The sequence below is a fragment of the Cynoglossus semilaevis genome, chromosome 1, assembly GCF_000523025.1.
Source record: "Cynoglossus semilaevis isolate Cse_v1.0 chromosome 1, Cse_v1.0, whole genome shotgun sequence".
NCBI classification, from domain to species: Eukaryota; Metazoa; Chordata; class Actinopteri; order Pleuronectiformes; family Cynoglossidae; genus Cynoglossus; species Cynoglossus semilaevis.
This window is the reverse complement of record NC_024307.1, coordinates 13846644-13859990: the sequence shown is the minus strand read 5'-3', so window position 1 is coordinate 13859990 and position 13347 is coordinate 13846644. Positions and strand designations below refer to the sequence as shown.

At 39.4% G+C, this 13347-nt stretch overlaps 2 protein-coding genes and 2 non-coding genes across 6 annotated transcripts; 3 read left to right on the top strand and 1 right to left on the bottom strand.

Annotated features, from left to right (window-relative positions):
- The first annotated feature begins 147 nt into the window (after positions 1-147).
- stx11a (syntaxin 11a) lies at positions 148-2739 on the top strand. Of its 3 annotated transcripts, none has more exons than XM_025056969.1 (2): positions 148-1008; positions 1759-2739. In XM_025056969.1, the coding sequence occupies exon 2, from the start codon at positions 1764-1766 to the stop codon at positions 2649-2651; it is 888 nt and encodes a 295-aa protein (XP_024912737.1). In that variant the 5' UTR covers positions 148-1008; positions 1759-1763; the 3' UTR covers positions 2652-2739. The 3 variants fall into 3 exon arrangements, with proteins under 3 accessions (XP_024912737.1, XP_024912734.1, XP_008310274.1); XM_025056966.1 differs by having other exon boundaries at positions 149-1008; positions 1734-2739; XM_008312052.3 differs by having other exon boundaries at positions 155-1008; positions 1730-2739.
- Positions 2740-2931: 192 nt separating this feature from the next.
- On the bottom strand, positions 2932-13135 carry fbxo30a (F-box protein 30a). The gene is made up of 3 exons (XM_008312064.3): positions 12930-13135; positions 9330-11386; positions 2932-8982 (listed from the first exon to the last, which is right to left on the bottom strand). The coding sequence occupies exons 2-3, from the start codon at positions 11334-11336 to the stop codon at positions 8779-8781; spliced, it is 2211 nt and encodes a 736-aa protein (XP_008310286.1). The 5' UTR covers positions 11337-11386; positions 12930-13135; the 3' UTR covers positions 2932-8778.
- Positions 4059-4141, top strand: trnal-uaa (transfer RNA leucine (anticodon UAA)). Its single transcript has one exon. It is a non-coding gene; the product is annotated as a tRNA-Leu (tRNA).
- On the top strand, positions 5454-5547 carry trnai-uau (transfer RNA isoleucine (anticodon UAU)). Its single transcript has 2 exons — positions 5454-5491; positions 5512-5547. It is a non-coding gene; the product is annotated as a tRNA-Ile (tRNA).
- Positions 13136-13347: the final 212 nt, after the last annotated feature.

Genomic DNA, 13347 nt, shown 5'->3' with positions numbered 1-13347 from the left:
AAATTTGGATTCTACCAAAAAATTCTCTTACCAAAAATGATTTTTTTTATTAAAAAATAATAATAATAATAAAAAAATCTAATACATTCCTCCAAATGCTTTAATTTGATGAGGAACATGCAGACAAGATGTTTCTTTTAAATGCCAAACAATTCATCACTTTTCAACATTAGGATTTTGACAAAAGATTGGGATTTTGATAAAAGAGTTTTCTTAAAAAAAGAGTTTTCTTAAAATTTGATAATAAACATACAGACAAGATCAAATTTTGAAAAAAAAAGGTTTGTCAAGAAAGCTCAAAGCTGAATGTGCAGGCCTTAAGACTTTCAGTTTTGACTTGGGACTTAACTCAGGAATTGAGAGCAAAGATTTGAGAGAGAGAGAAACTTTCTTTTGACTTGTATAACAATGACTTGATCCTACTCTGGTTTTTAATTTTACTGTTTACATAAAGGGTGAACAACATACTAAAGATTAAAATGACACCTAAAGGACACCTCAGAAAATAATAACAAAACCAAGAGATGTTTGAAGAGCACTGATGTATAATTATGACATGCAGGTTCTGACTAGTGAGCACGAGAGAGAGAGAAAGAGTAATAGAGAGAGAGAGAGGGAGAGGAGAGAAGAGAGAGAGAGAGAGAGAGAGAGAGAGAGAAACAGTGCAAGAGTGGGAGAGAGAGCGAGACTGTTACAACATCTGATATTTGGCTGAGGAGTACAGAGAGGAGGAGGCAGAGGAGGTGTGATCTTCCGCATTAGTACCTGTTGCTTTTGGGAATCTGTCAGTTTAAAGCTATGGCGATGTGTGTGCGTGTATGGGTGTGTGTGTATGAGTGTGTAAAGGAGAAGTACTAAAAGCAGAGAAGTGTGAGCGTGACCTGCTGAAAACTATTGACTCATCTTCATGTTGAAACCTTGGCCTCCAAGTGAGAGAAAAAGAGGAAATGAGTTTGACTGCTGCGGTGACTTGGTTACTTTAGCATCGCTGGGGGAGAAAAGAACAAGGTAAAATTAACTTATTATCTTTTGTTTAATGTTTTTTTATACTTTTTTCAAAACCCCAAAGTGACTTTATACATTCCTCAAGCAAGACTTGTGTATTTATGAAGCACTTCTCCAAAGACTGGGGTTGAGTTCCACTGCTGTTACTATTTAAGAAACCATTTGAGGCAAATAAAACTGTAATATAATGACAGTAAAAAAGATAGAAACAGCTATACTTTTGTATTGTATTTGTATTTTGCTTTAAGCTTTTACTGTGATTGAGTTGAAAGAATACATTTTCATAGATTTTTATCTTGACTGAAGATTAATCACATCATCAGCGGACCCTAACCCCGACTCAGTCAGTCCGAGGCTGCAGTGATGAAGCAGAGTCAGGAAGTAGCTCACCAGCCTTCTTTAGAAGATAGTCACTGCTGTGTCAGATAGATTATCATTGTTTTTTAAAACCTTTTTTTTCAGTCACTTGGTACCAGGTTAGTGGAAATTATTTTTCTTAGCCAGCTCTTTGCATAGTTTCTGACATTGACCAAAGGTTATGAACTTGATTTGAGCTGCATGCTAACGTGTCCTTGGTGTTTTGATGACCAGCCAAAGCATTTTACAAATCATACAAGAGGTTTGGACATCTAGCTACTGACAGCAAACGCACCATTAAAAGCTAAGCAAAAAGATTGTATTAGCTCATAGTATAACTTCCATATATGTTTTTTTTTTTGTCAAGTTAGTAAAGATTCATGACTCCTGATTCAGGCAAGATGAGAGACCGACTGCTGGAGCTGCAGACGTTCATCCCCAACTCTTCAGTAGAAGAGGATGAGGAGGAGCTCAGGTGTGAGGAGAATCCTGAGGATGAGGAACAACTGGAGCAGCAAGCTATCATATTTGAGGGAGAAGACCTGATAGAGAGCATCTACAGGGAAACGCAGGTGATGAGGAAGGAGATTCAGTTGCTCAGGCAGGACGTGAAGCGCCTGGGGAAGCAGAACAGCAGGTTTCTCACGTCCGTCAGGAGGATCAGCAGCATCAAGCGAGACTCCAACGCTCTAGGAAAACACATCAAAGCCAGAGGGGATTCTCTATACGCCCGGCTAGAGCAGATGGGGAAGCTTTGTAAGCACCTGGATGAGGAGCAGGGGCCCTCATCGGCTACAGCCCGCATGGTGCGTTCACAATATATATCTCTGACCAGCACCTTCCACAATGCCATATGTGAGTACAATGAAGCAGAGATGGCCCAGAGGGAGAACTGCAAAACACGCATACAAAGGCAAGCAGAGATCATGGGCAAAGAGGTGACCATGGAGCAGATAGACGAGATGATTGAGACGGGCAAGTGGAACGTCTTCTCAGATAATCTTCTCTTGGAAGGAAAGACTGCCAGGTCGGCTCTGAATGAGATCGAGAACCGACACAAGGAGCTTCTAGAGTTGGAGGGTCGCATCAGAGACATTCATGACCTTTTCTCCCAGATGGCTATGCTGGTGGAGGAGCAGGGTGACATGCTGAACAACATTGAAGCAAACGTCAACGCCACCGAGGATTATGTCATGAAAGCTTCAGACGAGGTCAAGAAGGCTGTGCGATACAAGAAGAACAATCCGTGCAAGAAACTCTTCTGCTGGTGCTTCCCTTGCTGTAACTGACTGAGGACCAAAACACAGGTCAATGATGAGAAAGCTCCTTTAACTGTCATAAAATGAGAAGTTATTTTTTAATCTTTGGGATTATGTTATTTCCCTTTCTCTTTTTCTCCCAAGAGATTGCCTTTGTTTACATTTTATCTTTCACCTTCATTTCTTAGCTCATTTTCACCTCACATTGTTTGGAGATTGAACATAAAACTTGTTGTTATTGTTATTATAACTTTTTTCAAGATGTCAAGATGATAAGAGTTGTAATATTACCATACAAATACAATTTCAGTACCTATTTCAACTACCATCAAGGGACATAAAGGGAGACAAACTTTTAAGTTCCACAAAATCTGTTTTTTTTTCAAAATGCACAAAGTTTATGTCCTTATGCTAGTGCTAACAAAGATAATGAAGATAATGGACAAGAAGACCAAGTTTTTCCACATTGGTTAAACTGATGCTAAGTGTAACTTTAGTTGTCAAAATGAGGATCAGATATATGTCTTTGTCAATGAGACCCCCTGTTTGATATAAGACTTTATGGTTTCAACACAAAAACCTGAACTACTTCCAGTCTTCCCAGTGCTTTAAGCTATTAGACTATTGTCCACCTAAATATCTACCTAGAGGTGTCATCTGCTCTGTTAGTTTGTTTCGTTTGCACTTTATTTCAAGTATTTAAGATTACCAATGATATATTTTCCTGGTGTACACTGGTCTATGCGTATTTATTTAAGTATAATCCGCCAGTTCTAACTGCATAAGCGCTTGTAGATGTGTCCAAATAAAATCTTTCAGCAACTGTCTTCTTCACTCAGCCGGTTTTAAACCACATGTCCAAGTGCAAATAAATTATTAGGTCAGATATGGGTGTTGCATTTACAGAGTGTTATTAAGAACAACACAGAGATGAGCGTGATGTGACTTCAAGATTTCTCAGTGATGGGGAGGAACCAGAATTTAAAATACTGCTCTTTATCAGGACAGCTGTTGCTTCACACATTTTCAGAATGAAAAACACTAATCCTATTGTGGTCAGCTGGGCGGGTCTGCTACTATGGTGTTGATTGCATATTTTGCAATATTTCAGCTCATATCTTCATGTGCGCTTATCTCAACCTATAGCTGCGGCTCAATGATTTTCAAAATCCACCATCAGTGACAAATCCGTCTTGTGCTTCCATTATGTTTCCTAAAAAACAAACTGACCGTATTAATTATATTTGTATTACAGGGCCGGTTTACCAAGACATTAACAAACGCATGTGTGTTCATTCAGATGACAAAAGAATCAGATGACTTTCTGTTTGCACAGCAGGCCCATCCCTCTGTCTCGTTAGTTTAACAGAATAGAATCCCATTGGTACTGGTCTTATCACTGCCATCATGAATTAACAACTCAGGGTCTGAAAAATAACCAGGATGGCCGAGTGGTTAAGGCGTTGGACTTAAGATCCAATGGACAATAGTCCTCGTGGGTTCGAACCCCACTCCTGGTATAAAACAGAAAATTTTAAAGTAATTATCTCTTTGTACTTCTCCAAATAATTAAAATGTTCTGTGTGTATTAGGAGTTACATCTCATGAGCATGAATCAGCAAAACTCTAAACCATTGGTGGCAAAAAGCTATTTTCTAGCTTTGGTCAAAGATTTAGATGTACAACAGCTGAATTATGTTATGCTCTGCTGCTCTAATGCAACATCCTGTTGTCTAAAAACAAGATCAAAATCTGTGAGAAACTGTGTTACCACTAGGTATTCGACATTAAAGTTTACCTAAAACCCAACTAACAACAGTAATACATTGTACATATACCTCCTAAACAGTGAGAACAACAAACAGAAAACATTTTAAATGTGTATATAACCTAAAAATAACATGCGGTTTTTGAACGCTGGCCCTCTGAGTTCATTTGTGCTCCACAGCTTAGATCACATCATGATGTCATTTCCTGACATCGCTACGTCAGGGCTAGGCTAACTTGGCTAACTGACTTGAAAACGTATAATTAATAGACGTTTTTAGGTTTGTTTGGTTTTTTTTTTTTTGGCACACTACAAAATCACAACACTGCAAAATCAGAGTCTGATATATATATATATATATAATTATCACATGTGCAGAATAAACAGAGTACTTAGAAACTATGTTACCCGGGTCTGGCTAACATGCTAACGACTCACATGACAAGACTGGTTCTTACTGGCTGAGAGGAGGCGCATTACACCTTTCATAGCGGAGTAGGGTGGTATTATGTATAACCCTTCTTTAACTCTTTATCAGGTGCAATGGAAAAAACTAAAGGTATTAGTCCAAAGTTTAAAACCCAATTACGTAAAAAAATTACAAGTTAAAACAAAAGCTAGATCTAAAAAAGTATGAACGAAGTAACAATAAAAATAATGTATGACTATAGAGAAAAATTAGATATAGAAAGTATCGTTGCTTTCTAGGAGAGAGAAAAAGGATCATAAACAACATTGAATATCTACGGAATAACAAGTACAGTATTTTTATGTGGAAATCTGGTGCCACCTAGAGGTAGGAAAAGGGGCAGCATTAAGTGTTGTTTTTTAATCAAAATTGTTGAATATTCAGTTAACCACGACAAAATTATATCGATGGTGGCTAGTTAATTTAAATGTGTTTTGTAATATTTTGCATGTATTTGCCATAGAACGATATAGTTTTGGTTTTAAAAAATCAGGATCAGAAGAGCTTATCTAAGAAATTAGAAATTGCTGGGAAACCGGACGCGAAGTCAATTGTGAAGACGGAAAGTGAATCTGCCAGAAAATACTTTCTACGAGCTCTAGTGGCGCAATCGGTCAGCGCGCGGTACTTATAAGACAGTAACCTGCAGAGTCATGCCGAGGTTGTGAGTTCGAGCCTCACCTAGAGCATATCTTTATAAGTCGGTACTTGAGGAACCACATGCTCGGCACCTGCCGGGGGAAGCCAAATCTGCCATTAACACGAGAATACCCAAATTGGTACCAATAAAGTTCTTCTTTTCAGTGTACAGCAGAAGGAATTGTAAGTGTATAATCAAAAACTCAATATTAAAAACCAAGGGTTGTTTTATTAAAATGCTTCAAAAGTCAAACAAATGAAGCTGGCATCATGTGGTGGGAAAACACACACACACACACACACTTCATACACACGGAGTGAAAACAAATAATACTGAGAAAAAATGTTCATACACTCCAGGTGCCTGCAAAGACATGTCAGTGTTGTAAAAACAAAAGTGACGAAATACAATTGTCCTGAAGGCTGATTGAATGTTAACACTTTAAAAAAAAAAAAAAACACCATTCGACCCTGGATAAAGTTCGTTCATTAAAAAAAAACTCTAACAACTAAAATAATTTTATGTCGTCTGAATGAAAAACTGTACGGAGTGATTTTTTTTACCCAGACACCAAAAACATGCAGAACACGACGAGAGCAAAAATACTGCTGCTTGAGTAAACAGCGCCCCCCAATGTCCTGATTACATTACATTTTACAGTACATGCCATCATGTGCAAATCAATCATCCAACTATTATTTTTCCACAAAAAACACCAAAACGTACCTGTAAAAATATTTTTGAAATACAGCAACACCTCAAGATGTAGACGTGTAAAAGAGAGTTTAGTTTAATCACATCAGGCTTTAAAATAAAAAACACCCCAACATTTTCCTAGTCAATAATCAGATTATCCTAAAATACATTTAAACCAAGAAGATAACATTCACCCTCAGGTACAGGGATACAGAAAAATTTGAGGACAGATTACATCTTATCTGAAAGCAAAGGTTTCTGCAATCCAACTTTTTAGGACAGTAAAGCAATAACTGTCCTTAAACTAACAGTTGGACGTAGAGTGGAACGTGTCACTTTAATAGGTCACACTCTGCTGCTTGCTCTGTTACACACATTTTTATTGTCAACCATTAAGAATTTCATTTAGGTGCTTCGGTGCTTCTAATAAAAAGTGTCCCAAGCAACACGTGGCTCTTCAGCTTCTTGGCATTGGCTGCATGTACTGTAAATGGAACAAAGTGACTCTGACTGTCCTTTGCAAAAAATATTTCTGACTAATACATCAAATTAGTCAAATAGTGTTCTTACAGAAATCAAGATTGAAACAATTGTCCTCTTCTACCTTAGACAGCAGAGGGAGCAATGTTGGAATTTGTTACGTGGAAACGGCATCTTGTGTCTTTCCTCTAATAACAGCTAAAAGAAAATATTTCCGCTGCATAATTTGAAATAATTCTGTAAAATGAGTGAATTTAAAAGATTATATAATACACTGCTGACTTAATTTAAATGGTTGACTTGGTTGTGTGGATCTTGAATAAATGTATTTAGTGGTTTTATGATAAAAAATGCTGGTGTTAAACGTTGCAGATGCCTAGTCTAGAACTGATTCAAAGACTTAAGCAGTCTTTATCAGGTTCTCCGAAGCCTTTAGGGTGCACGTGCACACACACGCGCGCACACACACACACACGTACATACACACACACCAAACGTGTCAATGGTTAGTTCAGCACTGCAACACAAACACACATGGCTAATACTGAGTGGTGTGGTACAATACACACAGTAATCAGGAAACTGATGTGTAAGATTTGTGATTGTGTTCACACACACATACCAACATATCTACTCAGACGAAGAGTTACGAGCTACAACCCTGAGACAACCAAGAAACTACAAACATCAACACAGTGGACCTGTAGTGCATACACACAGGATAATTACTGTAGCTTTAGGTGAGGGTGCTTTTAAATGAAGGTTAATTGTGCCTGTGCCTGTTCTTGTCAAACGCCTGACCTGCAGGGGTTTGTGAGGTCATCACTACCCACAGCCACTCGTGGACTCTGATGTTCATCAGGTAGTGTTTGTTTGTACTAGCTACATTTAGACTTTCAGAGAAAATAAAAAAAATAGTTGCTGGTTACTTTTCAAAGTGGTGGTGGTGGTAGATAATGCATTGCTGTGCTGCGGAAACACAGGTGATAATTATGGTTCACTTCTGACCCACAGACCAGCATGGGAGTCAGAAGTGAGAAAACAGGGGGACGACCACACTATCTAGCAACAAAACTGTTGTTGAGGTCACATGAAAAGGAAGATGCTATTGTTAGACATGCTGACAAAGGTGCTCGTAACACAGTCAGTTATTGATTTGATCCAGATGTGATGGGTCTGAACATTTAATAATGTAATAAAACTTGGGATCTGTCTCTTAGCAAAGTATATCTTGCACTTTTTTTTCAAAGTCTGCCTATTTGTTTATGTCTCTGGGGAAACGTTAAACATAGAAAATCCCAGTTTGATTCTAACAGATAGTTCTACCAAAGGGTTCTCTAAGAAGAGATAAACCTTCAATTAACAGACAGGAACTGACTAGAACATTACACCTTATCTCAGGACAGTGTTCTAAAAGCCAGGAAAAGATTTACTGATAATTTTAATTATTAAATGGACTCTGTTAAACCCAGCAACAACAGCGATAAAGTTCAGCAGCGGTCGGTGGCTGGTCTTAAAAAGGTACATCTATGCCAACAGCCTCGAGCAGCAAACACTTATGATGAATGTGGATATGAGGCTATAATGTAAAGCTCTGCAAAACACCAGTAAACTGTTCCTGCTTCAGTTAAGAGATCGTAACGAGATGTTCTCGACCAAGACTACAAAGTCAAGTGTGTAACAAGTTAAGGCTCTGCTCTCAACTCCAGTGAAGCACAGTACTGACTCTGATATAAAAAGTAAAAAAAAAGATACTACTAATAATGTACAGAATGTCAAATATTGGTGAAACTGCCACACAGTGGTGAATTGAACCACTCTACATTGGAAGAAAAAAAAGAACCAATTAAATTTGCTTGTCCCAATTCTGACCAACATTGTTAATATTTATCGGAACTTACAAAAGTATTACTTTTGACCTATCAAAATATCTGCCTCGTTCTGTAGGTGTGATTCTTACCAACATGATACGAAGATCAGCATCAAACCAGGAGGTATCCATCCTTCTCAGGCTGGATGAGACTAGCCTGTGTAAACACTATAAACACTGGAGGATAAAATTAGCTTTTGAGTGCTGATCATCTCAAACGTCCAGCGGTCCACGTCAGGCTACCGGCTTGAGAACTGAACGCAAGCACCGTCCCTCTTTTGTCAGCTCTCTGGTGAAACACATGCAGGGCAGAGGAATAGCCTCCTCCCGCCGAGTGATCGTGTTGAACTTGCACTTCTTCAGGTGGTCAGCCATGCTGGCGATGTTGGCAAACTTCCACTCGTCGACTGTGCCGAAAGCAGTGCTGAAACGCCACACCTAAAAAAGAGAAATAGCCCACATTATTACTGTTAAGTTAGCTACACCAGTCACCTGTAAAGTCTCATTTACACTGATTCATTTGTCCCCACGTGGTTGTTATAACAACCGTTACTGTCAGGTCATATAACTCTGCAATACAAATGGGTTTTTAAATCAACTGCAGCTTCAACTGGCACCAATGTGTCAACGTGAGATTCTGTTTTACGATCTTCATGTCTGTCAGCCAGTGTTGTGTGGTTCAATGGAATAGAGAAATAAACTATTAAGAATATTGGCCTTGTTGCGATGTTCTGTACTGATGTCAGAGGTTACGTTTTATGTAAAAAAAATATAAACATATTTACCTTATCTGTGATCTGCCATGACAGAGATCCATCAGCCCGCCTCTTTTTCTCCCACAGCATTACCACCATGCCTCGCATCTGGAGCAGACTGGCACACACATCCCTCATGGTGTGTGACACTCTGGATAGTTGGCACAAGCTGAAGCTGTCCAGGAAGCTTGCTACATGTTGCAAAATCTCAAAGGGAAGGGAGCTGAACTGGTCGCACTTAGAATCCAAGTATCGGTTCTTCCTTGGATGGTTTTCCCTATTATTTAGAGGGAGATTGGGGCGAACTCCAAAAGAGCCAAGGTGCCTGTCGTGGATGATTTGGAAGCCCTGGACAGAGGGACAGAAACGCCTCTGAGAGTAGGTGCAGCCATAGTAGGCCAAAGGGCAGCGTTGCTCCATCCAGCCGTTGAGACCAGCATGGATGTCACCGTGAACATTTTTGAAGTGTGATGAAAACTCATCTCGCCGAAACAACTGCCCGCACACAAACGTGAACATGGAGCGCTGTTTGGTTTGGTATCGGGCCACACATTCCAGCATGAGGTCTAATCTGAGTGTGTGGAAGGGACTTGGGTTGGATAGCTGTGGACTGGCGTGGTCACAGGCAGAAGCTGATGCAATATCTCCCACCATTGTGTTTGTTGCTAGAATTGCTGAAGGGAAGGAGAAAGTCTGCGTACCAAAATCAATGTGGTAGCCATCCACAAATCTGCTATCTGAAATTCCTCTGCCCCCTGGAGAATCACCAAGACAAAACAGCAGAGCTGCAGTGATTAGATCAATACCATGTAGCCCCATGGGATCATCAGCTACCTCCAGGTCAGATGTGTCAACTGCCTTGTCCTCCATTTTTGCTCGAAACAAGTATGGGTCTGATAGGACAGCCCGTCGACCGTTGAATGTAAACATACTTATACCTCTAAGGACTTCAACGTTATGGAATTTACGCTCCAAGCACCTGTACCTGAGTTCGGAGGGTAAGTAATGCAGGAAGTTATTTCTCACATGATCAGACAGGAGGAATGGCATTGGGGGTACAACAGGTACTTGTTGAGGCACAGGAGGTCTCAGACCCACCAAGTCCCGAGGCATCTCTGGCCAGGAAGGGTTAGAATTATCTATTGGCTCTTCAACAATTTCTTCCTTTTCCTGAAACAACAACTCGACAAAATCATTTTCTTCCACCCAGCTGATAGCATCTTCTTCTCCGTCTGTCCCTACTGCACAATCCACTCCACCTACTGCTCCCAGCTCAGACTCTGAATCAGAGTCACTCTCTTGCATGTTTACATTCCTACCTCCCTCAGCAACATAAACATTATGATTATCACCATTTTGTCTATTGCGAAGGACTCTTTTCTTATCAGTCTTTTTGCTGTTTACATTTCCTACATTGACATCCATGTCTTTAGAACTAGAGACAATGTCCAAGGCCACTGCCAAACTTCTGCCTGCCTCAAGTGAGGCACTATACAATTCATTATAAGGCTCTTCTTCCATTTCCATCATCTTATTATCTAACACAGTTTCTGGCAAACTTGACGCTATAGCCATCTTCTCACTTTCATCACGATCCTCCATGGTTCCATATTTTGACATAGTGGTGGTAACTTTCAAGGACTCCAACAACATCCTCTGATCTTGCAGGGCCAAAGCCATGTCTAGCTGCTCCACCTCATCAAAGTCTTTGCTTAGGTTCTCGTAGGACTTGCGATCGGCATAGCTGACAGGCCAGCGGTTCCACTCCATGGTACAACAGACTACACTGGCAGGGCAGATCTTAAGGTGCTGGGCCATTCTGATCCTTGCAATGGTAAATGGACAGCCAAACTCCTTGTTGAGACATGACAGCCGCTCGTACGGACACAGCAAACGATGCTCCTCAAGTTTGCATGTGTGGAAAACAGCACCGCAGACCAGAGGGCAGCACATGAGGTCGCATGAAACACCTGTTTCTGGTCTTACCATACATCTTCTGTTGATACATTTTAAGCAATGTGGATGAAGGTTATCCATTTTAGATTGTGGCTTCTTCAATCAGGGGAAAGGGTTTGATGTGCTGGACCCTGAAAGAAAGTATGGCAAATAATAAGTGATCCACAACCTTGAAAAGACATCCATGATAACAACACTGTTTTGGGTAAGCATGTGCAACCAAAAGCTATCACAGAACATACTGGTGTTATGTTATCCTGTGTACCTTAGATGCACAACGCAGCGAGCTGACGCAACACACGTGAGCAGGCTATGCCTTTAAGTATTCTGTTACTGAGCCTCACATGTGCCCTTTACTGAATCTTTGGACAGTTCAGTATCATTTCACATCAGGCTTCTTAGATGTCTTCTTAGACTCTTCAGAGACTTCAGGGCAAAGCTGACCCTTTACTTTCAGTATTTCAGAAATGTCATTAACTCATTGCCATGGTTGAAACCCCCTTCAGCTTGTTATTCAGAGTCTGCAACAATAGACCTATGAGATAAATATCTCAGAATCATTAGCCTCTGGGTTTTTTCTTAGGTGGTGCAGCCTCTGAGGTGGGATAATGAATGTTGACTCAAAAGGAGGCCAGACAATAGCATGCAAGAAGCACCATAACACATGTCTAAACACACCTTTGGCAAAGCCATTTTAACATTTCAAATATTTGCATGTCAAAAGTCACAAGTATATAAAAAAAATAAATGCATTTAATATATAATACCATCTCAAGTTAATATTAAAAGAGAAGAAACTTTTTTTATTTAAAGTGTTTTTATATAGACGTTAAATCTCTAAATGTTTGAGGCATACTAATGTAAAGAAACTTGTCAATGACTTATCAACCACAAAAGTAAACAGCTTCAAAAATAAATAACACACCTCAACTGTGCAACTGATTCTATAATTCTTGATCTTTGAAAATATTGGAGAAACGTTGTTTATGTTGTTTTAAACACACCAATTTCCCACAATTGATTTTCATAGTATAAGTCAAGTGGTTTAAAAAAATATTTGTGTGAGGAGATATGTTTAAGTACAAGTTGCTTCCTGTATATTAGTCTGCTGCGCTACAACGGTATGTTTCACAGCTGTTGTGCAAATGTGTGAAGATTTTCAGTAAAACACATACAAGTAGCAGACGTTGTAACCATCTGGTGCCTCAGTACAAACACGGTGTCAATGAAGATTTATGATCTTGGTGATATTATATATTGCCTAAAAGTCTTGCCTTAATCTAAAGCACATACTTTATTGACACCGAACCTAGAAAACAAATAAGTGACATTTTTCAAATTTGGATAATGTTCAATGGGATATTCAAACGCAAAAACAACAGCTAACAGGCTAAATTACGCAAGCGTTACTGAGCAAAAAGTTAGCAAACAGCTAAAAACAAACAATACAGCAGCCGGTTCTTTAATTACTCGGTATTTCAAGTCTTGACATCAAATATTTCTATTGCATGCATAAAATAAGTTATTTATGGAATAAGTGTGCGAACAAGACATTGTGATATAGTAAATGAACAAAGTTTATGAACTTAAACAAAAGAACATCAACAACATGGCCAAGCGGTTAGCATTAGCTTTAGCTACAATAACATCGCTTCGACAAAAACCGGTGCTTACCCGAGATTAAACGGGGATTTCCGAGGAGTTACTTATCAGTCTCTTTGGTTTGCGTAAATCAACAGGAAAATAATACATCCACAATAAGTGTGCCCCGGTCTTAATTGTGTCAAATTGTTCTTTGTAACATGAAGCAGCAGTTAGTAGCTGTGCTGCTGTTAAAGCCCTTCTCCGTTCTGACGGACTTTGTGTTGGTTGGTCAAGCAGTACGCCGAAGCACTACGTCATGACGTCAGAACACCGGTCAAATTTAGAAAAGAGAGTGAGCACTGAAATAGAGACGGGAAATACCCTGATCAGTGATGAGTGCACAAGTTTACATCTTATGACTGAGGAAACGTATGTTTGTGCTGCGGATAGTAACATACATATAGAGTAAATATGAAATATACAGAATTCCTAAAATTTAAAAAAATAT

Bases quoted from the DNA above. Each gene is read 5' to 3' on its own strand.
- fbxo30a (XM_008312064.3), bottom strand. From the start codon at position 11,336: ATGGATAACCTTCATCCACATTGCTTAAAATGTATCAACAGAAGATGT. The intron at 8,983-9,329 runs GTAAATATGTTT...TCTCTTTTTTAG, and splicing joins CATGGCAGATCACAGATAAG to GTGTGGCGTTTCAGCACTGC.
- stx11a (XM_025056966.1), top strand. From the start codon at position 1,743: ATGACTCCTGATTCAGGCAAGATGAGAGACCGACTGCTGGAGCTGCAG.